The sequence below is a fragment of the Polyodon spathula genome, chromosome 4 (genome assembly GCF_017654505.1).
Source record: "Polyodon spathula isolate WHYD16114869_AA chromosome 4, ASM1765450v1, whole genome shotgun sequence".
Lineage (NCBI taxonomy): Eukaryota > Metazoa > Chordata > Actinopteri > Acipenseriformes > Polyodontidae > Polyodon > Polyodon spathula.
In genome coordinates this window covers 78,203,072-78,225,752 of record NC_054537.1, presented here as the reverse complement: position 1 = coordinate 78,225,752, position 22,681 = coordinate 78,203,072, and the positions used below count along the sequence as shown (strand labels likewise).

General features: G+C 35.2%; 1 protein-coding gene across 4 annotated transcripts in view; it reads right to left on the bottom strand.

Moving 5' to 3' along the window:
* Positions 1-22,681, bottom strand: part of LOC121314903 (zinc finger transcription factor Trps1-like) — a 132,518-nt gene that overhangs the window by 57,461 nt on the left and 52,376 nt on the right. For all 4 annotated transcript variants that reach the window (XM_041248646.1, XM_041248647.1, XM_041248648.1 and 1 more), the window contains one exon: positions 20,733-21,324. In XM_041248646.1, coding sequence (XP_041104580.1) covers positions 20,733-21,324 — 592 coding nt within the window. The remainder of the gene's footprint in view (positions 1-20,732; positions 21,325-22,681) is intronic.

Genomic DNA, 22,681 nt, shown 5'->3' with positions numbered 1-22,681 from the left:
TTTGCATCCATAATACTGTACTAAATGCATTTAGCAAACACCACATCAAACAGCATATTATTACCCAACCTTTCTGGAAATTCAATTAGGAGACTATTCTATATTAAATAAAATAAAGTACAATTGAATATCAATTAAAGCACTAGCAACCGATCCTAGAACTCCAATTTAATAGCTTTTATTCAAGTATAGAAATTACTATTTAAAGTTTCATTAGCTCTAATGATGTATTATTATTCCCATATGTGTCTATATTCCACTCAGTATCAAGCAAAAAAAAAAAAAAGTTTTTAAATTGGCTGCACAAATAAGTGATTCGGGGGTTATTTAGCTGGTGCAGAAATAGCAATTTCAAAGCACATTTGATTTCAGTGGTATTAAAGTTAAACCATTTATATTGTGCTCACATTAATTCCTTGCTGACACCTGCAAATAAAACAAAAACAAGTCAATTATTTATTTGATCAACAGTTAAAGACTGAAATAATAAAAAAGCTAATTACATAAAAATTGCAGGAACAGTTGTTCCACTGTACGTCTGTGAATACATCTCCTCAGTAAATAGCTCCAAGGCTCAGCTGAAGAATATTGTACGGATCAAAGGATTCATGTCTTCCTGTATAAAACGACTAGGCCACAAGCATGCTTGTTTGTCAAAAACAATTAGGCCTTGTCTGAAAGGGGGGGGGGGGGGGGGGGGGGGGGGGGCTCCTGACAAACAACTTGCAGCTGATTTTACTTTTCCAAATATCTGGGGGTTCAAATTAATGATTGGTCAGGGTCTGGAGCCAGTCTCATCTCAGCCAATTGCTGCCTAATTATGTAAGGTGCTGCCAATTTTAGCTGTCTAACAAATCAGTACCAGAGTACATTACTTTTACATTGAAGCCTGATTGATTCTGGTCATTATTTGGGCTGATCTCATTTTCACACATGGAACCAATATTCAGTCCAGATGTTCATTTGCAATTGGGCACAAAGTACAACTGCTCATCTACACGCAACTCAGTTCTGTACTACAGCAATTCAGACCACCACTCCACCCCCTCAGTATTATAAAGCTAAATACAGTATGAAACCAATAACATTCTTGCTGTATTGCTGTCAAATCAGTGACTTGTACCATACTGTATAAAAGGAAAGGACTGCTGTAGGTAATAAGCCTAAGTAATACCTCTGCCTTCAACTAACAATAAATCCAGCCCTCTTTAGTAACTAAATTGAATTTTCAGTTTAAAATAAACATTTCAATTACATCTTTGAAAAAGTCCGAATTACAATTCATAAATAACCACTTCTGGCGTAGGTTACATTTTATTAAGTCCACCTGTTTGTTTCATGCATTTAGCCTAATACTGCTAGTATACCTAGAATAACACACTCTCGTATGTTTCTGAATAATGGAAGCCAATTCCAATTGCTACATTCCAAGCATATTTCCAGAATATAAAGGTAGCCAAATACAAAGAAACAATGTAAACATTTAAAAATAAGCAAAGTAATTTAGCACAAAACAAATATGTATTGATAATTAGGAAAAAGAATGCCATGGAGCAAATGCCACATGATTTGGGTCAGGATTACTGTCGCATGTACTATTGCTATGTACTTTTCATTTTTATATTGCTTTAATGTAGACATTAAATTATATCTTCAAAGATGGGAAACATATCCTTCACCGCTGTTGTGAAAATCTATAGGCACATACTATATATCTGTAACCTTCACTTGATTCAGTTCTACTGCTCCTCTAATGCCTTGTTTCCTTCACAGTGAAGTAAGCGGCCTCTGACTGAAGTATTTTTTTTTTTCACAAAGATAGCTCATTTATATTTCAAACTATCAAGCTGAAAAAGGATTTGAAATCATGGTGATTCCATCGATCCAGCTACCTTAACCTAAGCACTAGGCTGTAATTGGATGTTCTGTGGATTTTTGGAAACCCGCTACTTACTATTTAAGTATGAAGATTAAACCTTGCTAATAACGTACTTGGTGTACAATGTGCTTTCGTAACTAGAAGCTCATAGATAAAAGATTGCCATTGGATTTTGTAACAACCTGTAAGTTTTTTTACATCACCGTTATTAAAATCAGATTGTTACTTCATCTCTTGCAGAAATAAAGCCCCGTTGGGCCTATGTGTAACAAAAACAACAACAAAAAAAAATAATAAATATATAATAATAATAATAATAAATAATAATAATAATAATAATAATAATAATAATAATAATAATAATAATAATAAGATCTCGTAATACCTTAACACCTTGATCACATTTAATAGCTATGAATATATTGTTTTAAACTTTACTATCATACAGGAATTTTACATTTCCAGTAGGAATTTTCAATAGTATTAAGGCATACTTTAAAAAGGTAGGTACACCACTTGCTCTTTCAGTTAAACTGCTTGAAATATCTTAACATAAACTTTCCTTTAAAAAAAAACAAAAAAAAAAAACAATTTTGTCTTTCTTTTTATGTCACAAAATGAGCCCCACCCCCACCTCTACCCCCAGGTGCAGCTGATTGTAACTGGTGCTTTCCATTTCCTTGACAGTGGATCTAAGAAATCTGCTAAGTTAAACTCCCATCACTCATTTTCTTATAATCCCTCAAAATCAAATACAAGGTGGAACTAAATAAAGGCTGATGGTTGAAAGACATTCCACTGAGCAGGGAGGAATGAAAACCACCCAGCTAAACATACTCATAATTTAAGTCTTACAGTAGCTATATCTTGAAAGATTTTTTTTTTTTTTTTTTTTTTGGAATCATTCAACATAGCTGTTTTTTATTTAACTGTAATGGCCAGACCACCACACTGCATATGAGGATAATTAATCATTTTCAATCAATAATAATTTTACAGCTAGACCTGTGTAATGCCTGTGAAAATATATGCTATGTTGCAGCCCCTTTACAGTGCGAATAAGAAGCGACGTGTCCTGTAAAAACCTCTTAGCAAAAACTAGCTACCCTTTATTTTTATTTACACACTTACTTCATTTTAAATACTCGTTTTGGAACATCTGAAATGGCAATCTACACAAAGATAGCTCATTTATATTTCAAACTATCAAGCTGAAAAAGGATTTGAAATCATGGTGATTCAATCGATCCAGCTACCTTAACCTAAGCACTAGGCTGTAATTGGATGTTCTGTGGATTTTTGGAAACCCGCTACTTACTATTTAAGTATGAAGATTAAACCTTGCTAATAACGTACTTGGTGTACAATGTGCTTTCGTAACTAGAAGCTCATAGATAAAAAATTGCCATTGGATTTTGTAACAACCTGTACGTTTTTTTACATCACCGTTATTAAAATCAGATTGTTACTTCATCTCTTGCAGAAATAAAGCCCCGTTGGGCCTATGTGTAACAAAAACAACAACAAAAAAACAAACAGTTTCACACTGATATAAAATGCTCTTGTAATAGGGATCAGATACACACGTTACCATGTTTCTATATAAAGTAAATCAGGTATAAACCCTCTTATTTCTGACTAAATACCTTGTTTCTAACAATGTAATGTGACTGTGCAGAGTTGCCATGGTGACAACAACTGCATTTCTTCTGAAAATCAAATACGTGAGACAGAATTTTAAAAAGCATGATAGAAAAACAAGGCCAGCATTATATTATAGTTTGTTTTTCTATAGTGCTTCGAAACCTTGGCAAGTTAAATTGAAATCTGCTAGCATCTTAAATAAGATATTATGCATTTTAAAGAATGCACTGTGTAGTACATTAAAGAGAATTTGACACAAACACTGTCAGATTCCTATGACATGTATACATTTGCAATACACTGAATCAATGGTTTTTCTTTTTTTTATGTATATTCTTTTTTAAAACTGACTCTTAAAACCCACCCTACAGCCATTCCAGAGAAAACATCTGCAACCAGCAACATGACAGAAGGTTTTTTTCAAATGAACAACACATCTGTGAATTTCCGTCCAGTGTGTTTCTTCAATATTTAAGATACAACCAGCAAGCATAGTTGAGTTACACAGTGAAAACAGACTTCTACCAGCAGACTGCCTGAAATCATATGGAGGAAAGAATACAGACTTTACTGTCACATATTTTATAACGATTTCCCACATTAACTACACACCCATGAATTTTCATTTTTAGTGTTAATTGTTTTGTTTAACGAGTATTTTCCAAATCACATGGGAATGTTAAATTAGGGACTCAAAAGTTGTTATGATACATTTTTTTTAACCTTAGTGTAAAACCCTTTAATAAATCCCAATCAATTTATTTTTGCATTACTGATATAACCACTTATCTGTAATGATACATTCCACAGCATTACCTACATTTTACTGTCATTACTCGATACAATAATTATGTAAAAAGCATGTTATTTTGACCAGTTTTCAGTCTTAGAAGGTTCTGCAAAAAAGTAAAACCGTAGCAAATATTAGTTTATGTGACTGAACACTGTATAACTTCTAGGAAATTCTACTAAAGTTTAATGTATAAAATGAGCCCTGCCATTAGTGTGATACGACCTAGAACAGAAGTTCAGTGGAGGTTCAGCCTGTGGAGTCCAAAACAACAGTAAAGGTTATGAAGGACAGCAGGAGCCAGTGTAGCACTGTTTTAGCCCTAAACACATCTGAAGACAAGGAATTGCAAGCACACTTAGGTTCAATGGCAAAAAAAGTCTATTTTTGTTTAAGTTATTTTACCGTTTCAGAATCAGCCGCGCATGAAAAGTCTGAAATTAACTTCACTCATCAAATTCAAAAACTGGTTCAGTCCTTCATGAAACAAATCCTACATGTGACTGATGTATCAATTTGTAATGATGTCCCTGTAAAGCCTGTTTTTTTTTAAAAAGGTCAGCTATTTTGAGACATGAATGAAAAGGTAATCATCAACACATGTCTCCCAAAGAACAGCACAAAGAGAACAATTTAATTTGTATACAGAACTGCACATAGTAAAACATCCTCAAACATCCTCGCAAGAATCCTCAAAGGAAAGGAAGCAACTAGAAAAATGCCGATTTCAAAAGTAATGCAATACTTTGCTGACTTGTCTAAATACAGGACAGCTTATCAAAATGCTCGTCACTAAATATAATTAGAAGCTACATCTGGAAATGTAAACTATAGCAATTTTAATAAATTTAATTTCTGATCAGCCAAAACCAGACGTTTTGTTTACTGCAAGCTCATTTGGGAAGATTAATTCATATTGGACTCACGTATATCCTTACTTTGAAACGTAAGACTACCCCACATTAATTGTGTGTTTAGAGTAAGCACTTTAATGAAATTCCATCTGCACACTTGAAAAGGGGCCAGGGTGAGGTGGCAGTGATACAGAAATAATAATAATACGTGTAGATAAATAGAAATTTTACTCTCAAGAACAACAATGATAAATTCCTATACAGTCTGAAATTGAACAGTCCAGTTGGTCTCCACTTGTCGAAAAAAGTAAAAATGCTGTGCTCTTTGGTGCAATTTGACTTGATTTACTTCTCCCCTCATTTCTTAATTTAACTTAACAGCAACCCAGCACTTTTTTAACTGAAATACTGATCTTATTTCACAGAAATAAGTGTGTGTTATTTTTTTTTGTTTGTTTTTTTTGTAAACAAAAAGCATCCCAGAGCAAAATCAAAAAGTCACTGTATACAATAAAGCAGCCATCTTAGATCACATCTTAAACTAAAGGGAACCATTAAATTTAGCATGAGGTGTTTCCTTAATACTGAAGATACATAAACTCCATAGCAAATGGTTTATATTAGTAGCAGCTGCATAAGCGTTTGCAGATTGGCAAGTACGTACAAGAAGATTTTTTGTTGTTGATGTTTTTTGGCCCTTTTCTATTGACCACAAATCGTTTCTATATTGATATTAAAAATCAATTAAATTACAATAACATATTTAATCGAAATGAATAGCACAAAACCTATGGGCTTGCTGGGTCATCGCACTTTTACTAAAAACACAGTCAACAATCAAGACATTTTTGTAACAGTTGGTAGTAACCTGATGCCCACATCTGTTCCACTGAGATTTTAATTAAACGAAAACCTAACAGCATATTAAAGTCATGTAGGCAGAACATAGCAGGCCTAGACTGTGACTAGTTTTCCTTTCAGCATTTCACACATGGTTTTCTAGACTTGCAAGCTAATTGCTAACAACAGAGTACTGTAAATAATACAGCCCTCAAAATTGAGATCTACTGTATACAATAAATATGGTATATTATAAGCATACTGAATAATCCAAAACGGAATTGAGAAAGTTATCAAAATAATGTAGTTTTCATAGTACAACCTGTTATTGACACTGAAAACTATACTTATTACCAACTCTTTGTGTTAAATGTTCAGTACTAAATGCTGTACATTATCTGCCAAAATCAGCCTTGGTTAACAAAATAGGGACATTTTTTTCTCTTCAGGAGCTCATCAGCTCATTTTCCGGGTCAATTTCATCAACTGTGGTCTTCAGCTATTCCATCATAAAATCTGCAGAAAAATCATGTAATTTACCAACTAACTGGGCTAGCTATTGGGCACAGGAAGGGTTAATAAAACAGTCTTGAGTAAGAAGAAAGCTCCTGGGATTGAAAGGGGTCTGTTGTGTGTTTATTATTTCAGATGATGTGTATCTGCACTATATTCTAACAACTTTCTAAATAGAAAGGCTCATTAGGGACCAGTTCTAACAACTTGCAGGGTCAGAGCCAGCAACTGGGGCTGCAGGATAGAAAACAATCTGGCAACATTTCCAACACTGAAATAATTCAACTACAAATAATCATCTAGGACCGAAGGGCTAAAAGGTTATCATTGTATTAAGCCTTGCCAGCAGCTTGCTAGTTTATAACTGGGATAAAGCATATCAATGAAAAATTGTTTCCAGGTAAAAGGCAGGTAAATGTTTAATCTAGATGATCATGGATAGTAGTTATGTTCTAATAAGAGCACTTAATATACATCATGGTAGACAGACAGCTCCCATTATTGCACACGTAGCAATCACCTTGGGTATTTCTCCTCAGTCACTGAAAAGCATGCTTGATTTATACTGTAATGCTAGCTTTTAATCTTTTACAATGCAAATCAAAAAGTCTTCTGCTAGATTAAGTGTCATTTATATATATATATATATATATATATATATATATATATATATAATATATATATATATATATATATATATATATATACAGCTCTGGAAAAAATTAAGAGACCACTGCAAAATTATCAGTTTCTCTGGTTTTACTATTTATAGGTATGTGTTTGGGTAAAATGAACATTTTTGTTTTATTCTATAAACTACTGACAATATTTCTCCCAAATTCCAAATAAAAATATTGTCATTTAGAGCATTTATTTGCAGAAAATGACAACTGGTCAAAATAACAAAAAAGATGCAGTGTTGTCAGACCTCGAATAATGCAAAGAAAATAAGTTCAGATTCATTTTTAAACAACACAATACTAATGTTTTAACTTAGGAAGAGTTCAGAAATCAATATTTGGTGGAATAACCCTGCTTTTCAAGCACAGCTTTCATGCGTCTTTCACATTGATGTTGGGTGACTTTATGCCACTCCTGGCGCAAAAATTCAAGCAGCTCGGCTTTGTTTGATGGCTTGTGACCATCTTCCTCTTGATCACATTCCAGAGGTATTCAATGGGGTTTAGGTCAGGAGATTGGGCCGGCCATGACAGGGTCTTTATCTGGTGGTCCTCCATCCACACCTTGATTGACCTGGCTGTGTGGCATGGAGCATTGTCCTGCTGGAAAAACCAATCCTCAGAGTTGGGGAACATTGTCAGAGCAGAAGGAAGCAAGTTTTCTTCCAGGACAACCTTGTACTTGGCTTGATTCATGCCAAAGCTGCCCGATTCCAGCCTTGCTGAAGCACCCCCAGATCATCACCGATCCTCCACCACATTTCACAGTGGGTGCGAGACACTGTGGCTTGTAGGCCTCTCCAGGTCTCTGTCTAACCATTAGACGACCAGGTGTTGGGCAAAGCTAAAAATTTGACTCATCTGGGGGTGCTTCTGCAAGGCTGGAATCGGGCAGATTTGTCTTTGTGAAGGGTGCATGAATCAAGCCAAGTACAAGGTTGTCCTGGAAGAAAACTTGCTTCCTTTTGCTCTGACAATGTTCCCCAACTCTGAGGATTGTTTTTTCCAGCAGGACAATGCTCCATGCCACACAGCCCAGTCAATTAAGGTGTGGATGGAGGTCCACCAGATCAAGACCCTGTCATAGCCAGCCCAATCTCCAGACCTGAACCCCATTGAAAACCTCTGGAATGTGATCAAGAGGAAGATGGATGGTCACAAGCCATCAAACAAAGCCGAGCTGCTTGAATTTTTGCGCCAGGAGTGGCATAAAGTCACCCAACATTGTGAAAACAATGTGAAAGACTGGTGGAGAACATGCCAAGACGCATGAATGCTGTACTTGAAAATCAGCGTTATTCCACCAAATATTGATTTCTGAATTCTTCCCAAGTTAAAACATTAGTATTGTGTTATTTAAAAATGAATCTGAACTTATTTTCTTTGCATTATTCGAGGTCTGACAACACTGCATCTTTTTTGTTATTTTGACCAGTTGTCATTTTCTGCAAATAAATGCTCTAAATGACAATATTTTTAAAATGAAATGTTGTCAGTAGTTTATAGAATAAAACAAAAATGTTCATTTTACCCAAACACATACCTATAAATAGTAAAACCAGAGAAACTGATAATTTTGCAGTGGTCTAAAATTTTTCCAAGAGCGTCTTTAATCAGATATATTATATATATATATATATATATATATATATATAATAGATATATATATATATATATATATATATATATATATATATATACGTACGATATCTTAATATATCCAAACATTTTTTAAAATAAAAATTTCGCATAGTTATCCAGGGGAGCCTGTATTAAAAGTGAAATTATGTGAGTGTCACACAATTCACCCAAATTAAGATAAGTATAGGAAGCTTACCAGTTGTAGCATATGCAGTTACTTATTAATTTATTCAGAGGCAGAGAGCTGGTTTAAAAAAGATCACTGATCTTACTCTTTAATGGACACAACTGCTCTTCATATTAAGTCTCGTTTTAAATACTCTACCTATGTAATTTTGTACAAAAATACATTCTTAATAACAGTAATTAAAACAATTTGATAATGTATAAAATTTTTTGTAAATTTGGGTAGAAGGTCCATTGGAAAACAAATAAAATTAAACAGTCACTGTTACCCATAGTGTATATATATATATATATATATATATATATATATATATATATATATATATATATATATATATATATATATATATATATATATACACACACACACACAGTGCCTATAGAAAGTGTACACCCCCTTGAACTTTTTTCACATTTTGTTGTGTCAGTGCCTCAGAGTTTCATGCATTTCAATGAGGATTTTGTTCCACTTATCTATACACCACACTCCACACTGTTAAGGGGGAAAAAGTTTTTATTGAGAAAAAAATATATATATATATTAAAAATACAAAACTGAAAGATCATAATTGGATAAGTCTCCACACTCCCCTGAGTTAATACTTGGTGGAAGCACCTTTGGCAGCAATTACAGCTGTGAGACTGTTGGGATACCTAGATCTGGCAATATATTTGACCATGCTTCTTTAAAAAACTGTTCAAGCTCCATCAAGTTCCTTGGGAAGCATTGATGGACAGCAATCTTCAAGTCATGTCACAAATTTTCGATTGGATTTAGGTCAGGTCTGACTGGGCCACTCGATGTGAGTGTGTGGTGCCCTGCAACACATCTTTAGTTTACAAAGTATACATGTTCAAACTCTTTTCCTGAGAGTAGCACCCCCTGCTGTTTCATACAACTGTAAACGCACTGTTCTGGAATCCTGTCAGAAGGATTCTGGAAAGCAAGTGTAAAACACACTTATTGGTTACATTTTTATTTCAGGGAACCAATGTTATGATTACAGCCTTTTAACTGGCAAGTAAACACTCCCTTTCAAGTATGAATGGGTGAGTGTACCAAAACCGTCACAAGGTTAGATTGCAGATGACTCGAATGCTACAAGGCTAAGCCGAAGGCTGCCTGTGCGTTACCATTCAGAACCCCAGTAATTAGCTAGGGTGAAAAAACTGAGGCAGAGCTTGTTGATATATTTGGTTTTGAAATATTCGCTATATCTAGCCTCAGATGACTTGTATAATTTTGAAATATCGTACGTATTTATTTATGTTCATTTCATATGTTCATGCACATACGTCATGACAAGTAATAAATATTTATTTATTGATTCATATTGTGTCTGGTGGCTAACTCCGTCTTAGAGAACACTTCTGCTATAAGGACACTTCACTTGCCTCCCGAGGGGTGTTCTCTTAGCTGAAGACTACTGGGCTGTGGTATATCAGATAGGAGTTTGTAACAGAGGCTTGTCTCATCTGATGAAAAAAAACTCCTCCAGTTAAAACCTCGGCTCAGATCACATGATCTGCTACTGCTAGTACTGTTTATTTTAACTTACAGATTATATCCCATACATCCAGAGCACCACTCGGTCATCATATATTGTATATAAAGAAACTAGTTAATTTTTTTTTTTTTTTTTTTTTAAACCACACAAGAAAAATAGAACATCCATCCATTATGAATAACTACTTTATCCTTTTACAGGGTCGCGGTGAGCCAGAGCCTAACCTGGCAGACACAGGGCACAAGGCGGGACCACACCCTGGACGGGAGGCCAGTACATCGCAGGGCACCACACACTCACATCGAGGACAATTTCAAGTAACCAATCAACCTGAACAGCATGTCTTTGGACTGTGGGAGGAGAAAAGCCCTGCGAACACGGGGAGAACATACAAACTCCACACAGACTCTGTATTTGAACCTAGGACCGTGGTGCTATGAGGCATTAGTGCTAACCACTACTCCACCATGTCGCTCAAAATAGAACACACTGTAGATATATATAATGTAGGTATATGAACTGTTATAAGCTTATTTCATTTGATCAAAAAAGACTCAATGGCTGTCATAGTTAACACCTTTTAAGTATATGGACGGGCCTTTCAAACTATTTCACAAGCCTAACAAGTGTCAACAGGCCTAAGAACACAGGTAGGTTGTACGATATAGAACACTGTGTATACAAATGTATTTGCAATTCTGCAATATTAACATTGTCATTAAAATAATGTAAAAAAAAAAAAAAAAAAAAATCACAATAATTGAAGTTTTACTGTACCAAGTTCTGATTTATAAAATGTTGTTTTCACATTTTCTGCCAGATCTAATTTCAAAAAGATATTTTGTGAAGTATTTCATTAAAGCCCTGCTGACTTGTGTTTACTGTAAAATTAACATAATTAGAATCATTTGCAGCAAAGATGTTTACACCACATTAACAGGGAAAATATGACAGAGGCCAACTAGATTTTTAATTTAAATAAAATCCAATTAACTAGTTCAAAAAAGGCTTATTAAAATCCTATATATGTCATTAATGATTTCAAACAGAATGATAAGATCTGCCATTATGTAGTGCAATGTAAAGTATTTTAAATGTTTATAGCAATTTCTTCAGAAAAGCTAGTACCTGGTATGTGCGTTTTTCATTTTGTTTTGCCGTTTCAACATTGGAATTAGGTGTGGTGTTCTATTCAAGGGATGACAGTACACAGGATAAGACATACAGATACTGGAATTTTGACACGTCATTCACTGTGATTGCTTGATTTCTGTTCTGTAATTCTCGCTACTGTGCGTGTTTTGGCAGGGGGTTCCAAATAAAAAAAAAAGGTGTTAAATTACTTATTCCTAGTGTTTTCTTGTTTTAAACCAGAGGGCATATAAAACTAAAAGTATTCCATTATTTAATGGACTGTATAATGTCAGTCAGTAGGAACACATTTTACATTGACACACTCTTAAATTGTAACGCTTCGTAAACAAAGTAAATGACACCTACACGTAGGAACTGTGGTGGATTTGGTTGTATGTCAAGGAGGTAAGCCTGACTAAGGTCCTTGAATGGTGGTACTGTCACTAATAAGCAACTACCAGCTTTATTAGTTGCGAACAATCCTACATAATCAGAATCAGCTTAACCCAGCCAACTTCACTGCAGCATACTAAATTACTTGCGTTGTATTTATTTAGAGCTTTAAAAGAGCACCTAATCCAACAGTCTAAAAACCTGAGCAAAGGAACCTTCCCTTCAAACTTGATTCTCTAAATGCAGCCCAATACAAGTTAATGAAGAGTCTAGCATTTTATCTCCGATAGTAAATCAAATATATTACATAAGGGGAGGTGTATAATGGTCACTGCCTAGTATAGTACTGTTCTTATACTGGTTTACTTCTTTTCCATGTTGAAAGTGACTCAAAATAGACGGTCACAGGCTGGATCTCAGTGGACAAGACTTTATATTGCATTTTCAGTCGTAAGTCTTCATTTATTGGGTTTAAAAAGAGCCAGAGTGCCACATCTCGCATAATGCTGTTTTACAGTATATGCCTTCTGACAGATAACATACTGGGAATTGTTACATCATTCTGGTTCATTTTTGTTTGTTGATTACCTGATGCTTCTTTTATCATAGAAACATATTGTTAACTTTCCCCACATAAAGTACGGTTAGCCTTAAATGTAATTTATTTTTTCCCCCTAGTTTCCCTGTTGTAACCCTGACCTTCTTGTACTACAGATTTGTTTATTATTCTTTGAACTGTTTAGCTCTGCTTTTTATGTATATTTGGATTAGACTGTTCCATTTCTGGTGTAGAACTTTTGTAAACCTAAATGACAAGTATGTTTGCATTCTTTTTTTTTTTTTGGTTTATGGGGCTGCAAGATTTGCAACCAGACTGGGTAAATTTGTTTACAATCATAGAATTGGGAAATTCACAGGGATGAAAATTTAACTAAGTCTATTTAAATGCAATATGGAAACATTCAAAAATAATATTAGCCTGTCTATAAAAGTAAAAAAAAAAAAAAAAAAAATTAAATTAATCTTTTTTTTTTTTTTTTTTTAATACATTTATAATGGTTTTCACAACAGCAATGTGAACTGAACTGACAAACTGATAACCTAATTGAAGTCCTCAATCCTGTAAATGTTTTGTTTTTTGTTAAGGTGGAATTTTAAGCACAGTTGGTAAAGTTCAATGCTTTCTATTAAAATCATAGACACCAAGAAAAACCACAAAAGCCATGACACCTGTGACTCAATCCTTGCCTTGCTTTTAAGGTTACTACAGTATTATAGTATATTCTTCTATTGACTAACCTGCTATTCTGAAGAAAAAAAAAGTTACAATAATGATCTTGTTCTTGGAAATCAAATTAACACAATTCCATAATTTATAATGCTTCTTTTCATCCAGTTGTAATAACAAAATAAACACACACACATTTGTAGGGAATATAAAAACACTAAAAGATGCCAAATGTGCCAAATGTGAGTCCAACCTAAACTTATCAGTTCCTTTATTTAAAACTGTACCTATGGAATTAACGACACACCTGCTGCTGTTTATAACACAATCTGCAAATGGCAACGACACAACCACAAAGCTAATTTGCCTCAGGTAAGGGAGCTGGCTTTCACTCAATTAAAGTGGTACGCTTTCATCTTGGCTTGCTTTGCTTCAGGCTTTTGTGACTTTGTAGTAGGGTGAGGTGAACTGTTCTGCAGAGACACCCTTCTGCTTCCAGCCTTGTTATCTTTTAAGTCTTAAAATCAGGATCCACACCAAAACTAGATGACTCTTTATTGCCATCCCTTTATGCCCTTCCTTTTTAACACACCCATTCAAATTTGTACCCATTGCTTTGTTTTGCACTGTATACTATTTCCATATCATCCACCATTTTTTTTGTATTGAATTTTATTCAGTGAGCCCAATTATTACACTCCCCAATTTAGAATGTTCAATTACACTCTTTCACCACAGCAACTCCCTACAACAGCTCTGCAGAAATTACACGCAGGAGCCCGGTGACTGCTTGAACTCTCAGGTAGGGCTTCTGTATTTTAGTGAGGGGACGCTCCCTGTGTAATCCCCAGCGACGATCGTTGACTTTGCTCAGCTGGGACGCATACCTGTTTTGCCCGGATGGTATAACTCACCCTGAGCCACTCAGGAAGAAATATACATCATTCCCTACTCAGTGTCAACATTCATGAATTTGAAAATGGTTTACCGAATTAAAAAAAAGTTTAGGTAACATACAAATTCTGCAGAGCTAAATGTTAACTATATCCCTTTCAGTCACTGTGTGCATAATTGTACCACGTTAAGTTTCCTATTTATGTATTTATATTCTAACGCATGTTTTTTTTTTTCAAAAGTTTTGGCAGGGCAGCTTCTAGAACGCCACACAATTCTTATAGAGTTTACATTATCTGCTTTCTGGATTTATTTTTATATTATGTATAAAAAATACAGTTAATCACTACATAATTTCCACTTGCTTTACTTTGGTTCCCTGAGAGATAGGCAGCCCAGCTTCATGGGATGAATCGTCTTAATTCATAAAAAAAAAAAAAAACTACTACTGTAATAATGACATATTTATAACATTCCTCTGATGATTTTGTGGTAAATTAATACTGACATCGTGACCCCAAAAACAAAACTATTTCAGACATTTTTATTATTAAATATGAAACCAAAGAAATACAAAGCTTTAACACAAGTGTTTCAAAACAACGAAGAAACTGCTATATTAGTAACTATTATACTGTACTATATCTTTTTTTTTTATATATATCAGCAGCTTTTCTTAACAGATCCTAATCTAAAAAAATTATTAAAAAATATTAATTTTGATGCTGAACTGAAGGAAAGGATGTCTGTGCATTTTGTTAAAATACTGTGCTTCACTGGGCAGGAAATCCTGCAGACTACAATAAAGAGGAGATGCCTGGTTTTAAAATACAAATAAAACCGATTGTGTGCCACTGGCAAAAAAAGAAATACCAACCCAACAAACATTATCCAATCTCTGGCTAGACTGTAATGTTAAAATATAAGTAATATAATTAATTTGCAGAGTCAGTGTGATACCTCAAAGAAATGGTGCTGTTGCAGTTAAAATGGAAGGCTCTTTTTAAATCCTACAACCATTACCATTAAAGATTATACAGTATTTAAATTGAGATTACTCATGACATTAAGGTAATGTTGCATTTAACCCTATAAAATATATTTTACTTTCTCAGTGTTAAAACTAGAGGGTAAGACACAAAAAACCTTATCTGGAGCGCTGACTAAGTATTCAACATACCCACTGACAAATAAAATACTTTACATACCTCCACCACAACCAACAACTAAAGCATGTGCATGTAAAAATGTACTGTAAGTGTGACACCTGCACCTGTGTATGTATGCCCAGATTTGCATACAGGTGCCTTCACATTATCGTGCAGATGACCAATCCAACTTGTGTCATCTAATTCAGCCTCCTTACAAATCCAGCCAGTGTCAAGGCTTGGATCAGAAGTTTATAGCAGAATAGAATCAACATGGCCTTCTGTTTGGAGCAGCCTGTAGTGCTAACTGCTGTTGATTCATAGGTTGTCAAAAACCATAATCCTATGTTGCTACTTTGGAGCATCAGCAGTGGTCAAGAAGCAGAAAAAGGATAAACAGCAACGCTAACCGAAAATGAATGGCCGTAAACATGACTAAGCTTTTCGAGCACCACGTGGCGTGACCTTTTATTAAGAATAATGTCACTGAATATATCTTAGTGCTATGTTGCAGGTGATGGTTATAAGACATTCCGGCTGATCAGTCATACAGCCGATGGGCATATACGTAGATACCACCATAACCTCAAGAACTTGTTTTTTTTTTGTACATAGCACAGACAGACCTTTCATTGCATAACAGTCACTTGGTATATGCAGGGATGTGGGGAATAGTACTATACCAAGCCCTTGAAAACTTGGTTGCTTTTCTGGAAAGGAGAATCCTCCCCTATCTAATAAGTTATCACCAAGCACCATAAAGGCTCTGTGTGGATTTCAGTCATGTGACTTCTTTTGTTTTGGCCTCTCAGTCACGCATGGTCAGGCCAAAATTGGAGACGACGATCTTAAGAGCCTGGAGGAAGAGCTACCCTCAGCCATGAATTCACTAAGGTTTCCCCCTACCATGAAAAATTAAAAATAATGTGAGTAAGGGTTTTCTTCCTTCCCGGAGTGCTGATCAGTTTGTATTTAGTTCTGCAGGGTGCTTGGTCAGGCTGGAGAGACTAGGCTCTTTCCCTCAGTGCAGTCATGCTCTGGGGGGCGAGCCTGTGTCTCAGCTGCTTCACTTTTCAATCATCTTTTTTCATATTTTTTTGGTGGTAGGTGGCAGTGCACCACTGCGGCTCGTTGAGTTAACCGTCGATTATTATTTTGATACATTCATGGTTTGGCGGCCTCATCTTTTGGGGGGAGGTGGCCCTGAATACCACTTCTTATCTGCGGCACTAGGATGCATGATATTGTTCGTGTGTTTCCTAGCCAGCCTCGTGCAGGTAGCTGTCGAGCATCTACGGCCAAATTCATCATTAAGTCGTCTGTTCAATTGCAGGTCAACAAATCATTACATTGCGGATTCTCTGTTCTGAATAAAGCTTTCACTATTATCAAAAATCTGCATACATGTACAACACATTATTTCCAGTTAACATTACAACAATGTTGCAACTTTAGAACAGGACTTAAGAACACATTTAAAAAAGTGTAATTAAAAAAGTGTAATTAGAAAAAGTTATTACTTGTACTGCTGTAATACTACCACAATATTACTTGTAAAAGATAAAATAAGTATCAGGTTAATTATTGTGGTATTTTTAAGACCAACTCCATCTACTCTTAGAGGAGAACACTATGAAAACAAGTAGTACATATTTAATTAGCAATAGTAATGCACCTATGGCCCTTCATTTATATCTTAGTAGTTTAACTGGCACACAAGTAGGATACAGTCTGATACAATCCATGGATCTATGTATGCTCTGCTTAATTGTTCTACTTATGTACTTCAGTCACAGGACTATTGACATGGTAACTATGCAGTAATTAAGTACTATGTTTTGATTAAGGATACCCTGATCCAGGGTGCAATTTGTAAAATTTCCAGTGGGGGGATAAAAATATACAAACTACAAAACAGCAGGCAAGTCTATTATAAAGTAGATACGTCATTCATTTGCCAACATCTGCCACCATGCGGTTATTGTCGTTTAACTGAGCATGGAACGTACATATTTTAAACTGCACCGACTTGCAGTACAAGACAGTTTTATGTTCTGTTACCAAACAACTGCTGCTAAACTTACCCAATCCCAACCAAAACAATGGGTAGCTGTTCTTCTGAGGCAGATTATGATAACCAATTCCTTCGGCTTTGAGAAGATTGTGTAAGGCTTGTGTATTAATTGTTGATGCACAATAACATAGCTCAAAACACTTAATTGGGAGAGTACAATACTTGGAGGTGTACAGAGCAAAAGCGATATCCCCTACATAAAAGTCAACCCCCAGTCAATATACGGGAACCGTAACTCTCTAAATGCAAATGTGCATTAATTCAAACATTGAATTAAAAAGGTATGGACAGAGTTTTCAAAGATAGTATAACCAGTACAGATTAACTATTTTATGTCCTACAATTGTTTAAAAAAAAATCTCTGGTTGCTTCTCTTCAGTGTTCTGACTTTACTGTTCTTAAAAGATTCACTGCTGGTCTATCTTTACAGCATGGATTACTGTGTTTCTCCAAGCATTTTCAAGAACTTGAAAAGAGAGCAATTTGAGCATAGAAATATCCACAATGTTAATGTATTGACGTTTTTAAAACGTGTGTTATTGACTGGCTCCCTAAAAACAGTGTTGGTGGTTACTGGTGTCTGAATGGTCGAAAGTGTTTAGAGCAACCTATTTATATGCAGTAACTAGAAAACAGTCCATAGAGATTCTGAGAACCAGCGAGGCAGTGCGCTGCACCTGCACAAGATGCAGCATAAATGTGTTTGGGCATGAATATCATCTGTAGAAATGAACATTTCCAGCAGACAGACATTGTAAGTGCAAAATCTATTTTCTTTGCCAAGGATGAAAATTGAAAGTGTAGCGCCTGGGATTCAAAAAGCAGAGCCAAAGCCATGCATCCTAATACCAAATCATCAGCACACACACAGACACACACACACACACACACACACACACAAAGGCTAAAGGGGTTATGTCCATACTACTGCCATTCAGCAATTACCTAGAACAGCAGGTGACAACAAATTGTGGCACAGGGGATTTTTATCAGTCATAATAATCACTGAGAGTCCTGATTTGCTATTTGGTTGGAAGGAATGTAACAATAAAAATAATTGCTAACAGTATGGATGCTACTTATATAAACAGGGTTAAAATCTCATCATTCAAGGAACATTCTCTGAATAAGAATCCTGAATTTTGGGGAGGTAAGGCAAAGATATTCAATTTTTTGTTTGTTTAAGGTTTGTATGTTTCTAAAAATAAATGTTTTTCACTTCTGATTGTAAGATTTATTTGCTTTCCTGTAACCTTGATTCCATCTTGGTAACATGCTGGAGCTGACTCAAACAAATGGGGCAAGCTTTTTCAAAAGCTGATCAGTCAGCTTTTGAAGTTCATTCAGCCCTGCCTTGTTTTTATGTAAGGCTATGACTCATAACGTTACTGTGACACATGTCAGAAACCTCAGAATCTGTTTCTTTAAGGTTTTAATGTAAAATCCACCTACACATACACCCATAACTTACTAAGATTATATACTGCCACACCCCAGATAATGACTTATCCACCCACTGTACTACACCCTGTCTATGTAGAAATGTCCCTGGGAGTTTATTAAAAAGCTATCATGCTGTATGCCAATCTCATGACACACATTGTAGCATTAGGAGGATGACAGTGAACATCTGAAAGAAGATATACCGGAATTGTTGCTTTTCTGAACAAGCCTGAGATTATATATCATGTCTGAGAGTGGCCAAAAAATATTAAAACAAAATTGCTGAAGTCTTCTAAAACACTCCTGATGTGCCAAATGCCAACAGGGCTTAGTCTGCCTAGGTTCTGAGACAACCCAACTCCAAGTGGTTCTTAGGGTTTCTGCTATGGTCAGGTCGATGGTATAGCTTATCCCCGGTCTCCTAAACTTAAGCATATATCCATGATGTAGCTGCCTTTGTTTCCCACCAAACAACTATAGGCAGTCGTTATTGGAGCAGAAAAAACTACACAGCAAACTTAAAATCACCTCGGGAAATATTTCCAGAGCTCATGTTTAAATAAAGGAACTGTTAATTTACTTTGTTGTTATTTAAATAGTTTATTTTAGTACATTCAGTATTGCTTACATAGTGGAAGGAATTGCACTGGGTTTAATTACATAATTTCTGAATGTCAGTATTTTACTGGGTTAAAGTTAGTGTATTTGCACCACGAAAGCACTTGTCAAGAGTGTAAAATGTTTATTCTGTACTATGTTTAAGTTACTTTGAAAAATGCAATAACAAATGATCCCAGAAAAAAAATGAAACAATATTAAAGAAAACCAAACACTTGTTTAAAGTTTACCTATACCATCGACCTGACCGCAGCAGAACCAAAACAAACACTTGTGCCCTGAAACCAGTTCCAGAGATTTTAAAATAATAAAATGCAATTATATGTATGTATTTAAAAAAAAAAAAAAAAAAAAAAAAAAAAAAAAAAAGGTAACAATATTTTAAGTCATTTTTCAATTACTGCTGAGGAATAAAAGTGCAACGTGTCAATCAATACTAAAGGATACTAAAAGAATGAAGGCACAGGCAATCAACATAGAAGTATGCCTTTAAATGTGGGTGCTCAATTTGTTTTTGACAGAGATCTGTATTTTATTCAATATATGTTCTTAAATTTGTTATGTGTTTCATGTGCTGTCTCAATCCTCTTGACGGCACAAAAACTCTAATTTCTAATTCAGTTGCACAGGCACATGACATATTTCAGTCTCCCAGCCCAGTGTTGCAATGAAATTGAAATTCAATATATCCACACATTAAAACTTTCACTGAAACTCATCTGTGAAAAAAAGTACTGAAAAAAAAAGACAAAAGAGAAAACTCTTCCTAAACTCTTGATAGTCCTAATACTATATTGTGCAGTAAACTTTCTCTTTTGAAGACATAAAGCTGGTGTAGGTATGTATTTAATATAAATACCTTCTTATACCATGTGTGCTTATGCAGATCATCTTTTTTAGATTTGATTAAATATGAAAACAAAATCCAAGGCCTTCATTTCTTGTGAGTGCAGTTTATGCCCTTAGTCTATTCTGTGCATCTGAAAACTGGGTTGAACCCAGAGAAGCCATTAAAATAACAGCCATTTTAAACAACCTAATTTGCTGAACTACTGGACAAGGATTAAAAACTGGGCCACCAATGTGACAGCGATGATAACACAAATAACCCATTTAAATTATAAATGTGGATTTTTCTGACATCAAATAGGTGTTATTTCATTATAATTATTATTCTGCTTGGCATTATACACAATAACCCTTGGAATAGGAATGAATGTTGAGTCGCATACTTCATTTGTCAATAGAAAAAAAATCTCTCCTACCCGTAACAGTGACTGTGATTCCTCTTTAGATTTACTGTCGCCCATTGTAGAATACTGGGGAGTAAGTTGACCAGCTTTGTCTCCACTGCTTGCTGCTGTTCCCTGCAAGAAGGTTTTAGACTCTCCAGTCAACCCAAAGACTATGGTGGGAGTGTCCCGGAGAGGTTTCTGTTGCTCCTGGTTCACAGACACAGCAGTCAGCAATCCCAAGCCACCCTGCCCGTATGAAGGACTCCCCCTTAAGATGTCCATGCCTCTCTCTTTGGGAATCCAAATAATATTTTGGCCTTTCTCATTGGAGGCTTCTCCCCAACCTTTTTCCTTGAGCGACTCTTTCTCTTCAAATGTTTCTCTCTTTACTGCAGCCTCACTGATGGAATCTACCAGTTTTGACTCTGGATGCATCAAGCTGTACAATTTCATGTCACTCTTTGACTCTTCCTTAATGCTCATCTTGCTAGGAAGGTCACCACCATTGGCTGTGACCAATTCCATCTCCTGACAATGAACTGTGTTGAAATGCTCCAGTAAAGCTTGGGTTTCCATTGCTGTAAAGCTACAATGGCGACACTTGCAGCAGTTGTGTAGTCTCCTAAGCAGAAGATATAAACAGAGATTAAACCATTGCTTACTCATTTACATTTTCTTTCATACTGGCGACTTCTTTGTGCATCACAGGATATGGAGCCACCAGCTAATGCAATAATATTGCAAGTTGAACTTAAAATGTATCAGCTTTTTTAACCACTGAATACATGGTTGCTTTAATGAGATGTGCTTTTTACCAATAAACCCACAATTTCCCCTTGACTTTCAGATTCATTACAAGATATGCATCAGAAATGTAACCCATAGCCAGTCATGAGAAAATGGGTAGAGAATATTAGTTATTTTGCTAAGATTCACTTTGTGTATCATTTTCACTTAGTTTTAGTTATGATATCCTGGTGACTCATAAGTTAAAAGCATCCAATGTAGCACTTAAAGTACAGCTGTAAAACCGTAGTTAAGGCTATATTTTTTCATGGTTTTCACAGATTTCACGATTTTACCCATTGCTGTGTAAAATTTAGTACGCTGTGAAAATTCCCTTTTCTGAAAAAAATTGTGTAAATATAAAAAATGTATTACTTAAAAATAAATGCAGCAAATGTTAGCATTATTGACGCAGTACCTGTTTGTTACACTAGTTTAGTTTGTGTCTGGTAAATGATTGACCACACTACATAGAGCTACACTATTTCTTTAATAGGTGGACAATTTAGCATTTGTTGTACAATCACTCTAGAGAAAATAATCAATTTAAAATGTGACAACATTATTTATTTCTGATTCAACCCTGTTACTGGCACTGGCCAATCTGAACGAGCTCAGCCAACACTTTTTGAATGTCCAGGGCAATCTATTCGGTCCTACGGAGCACATTCTCTTTACTCTTGTAACTCTCCTATTTAAAACAATTGATTGGTTACTTAGAAGCACAGTATGAAACTTGTTATGTACATTTTGGTATTTGGTATTTGGCCATTAAATAAAGAGAAATGACTCTGTGGAGTAGTTTCAAAGGTTATATTAAGATTAAATTAGTGAATCAGTAGTTGCAGTGCACAGCAAATCTAAATTATCAAAAACAAATTAAAATAATATATAAAATTGCAGTAAAGCAGTTAAAATGCATGTACGAAATAGCTTAGTTATAAAAAGTCTTTTTTTCATGACACACCTTTAGCTAGATTAAAATATTCCAATATCATTCTTGTCGTCACTGAAACTTGCGAGACAGTAACTGGTAACAGGGATAGCCAGTAATCTTAAGCAACCAATCAATGAACCACTCATTCGCTTGTTTTCCCCACAGAAGACAGGTAAGAAGAGTTTGTGTTTTTCCAGTAACATCTCATGATAATAGCCAGGAATGTTATGAAAATAGCCAAGGATTTTTCCTTACT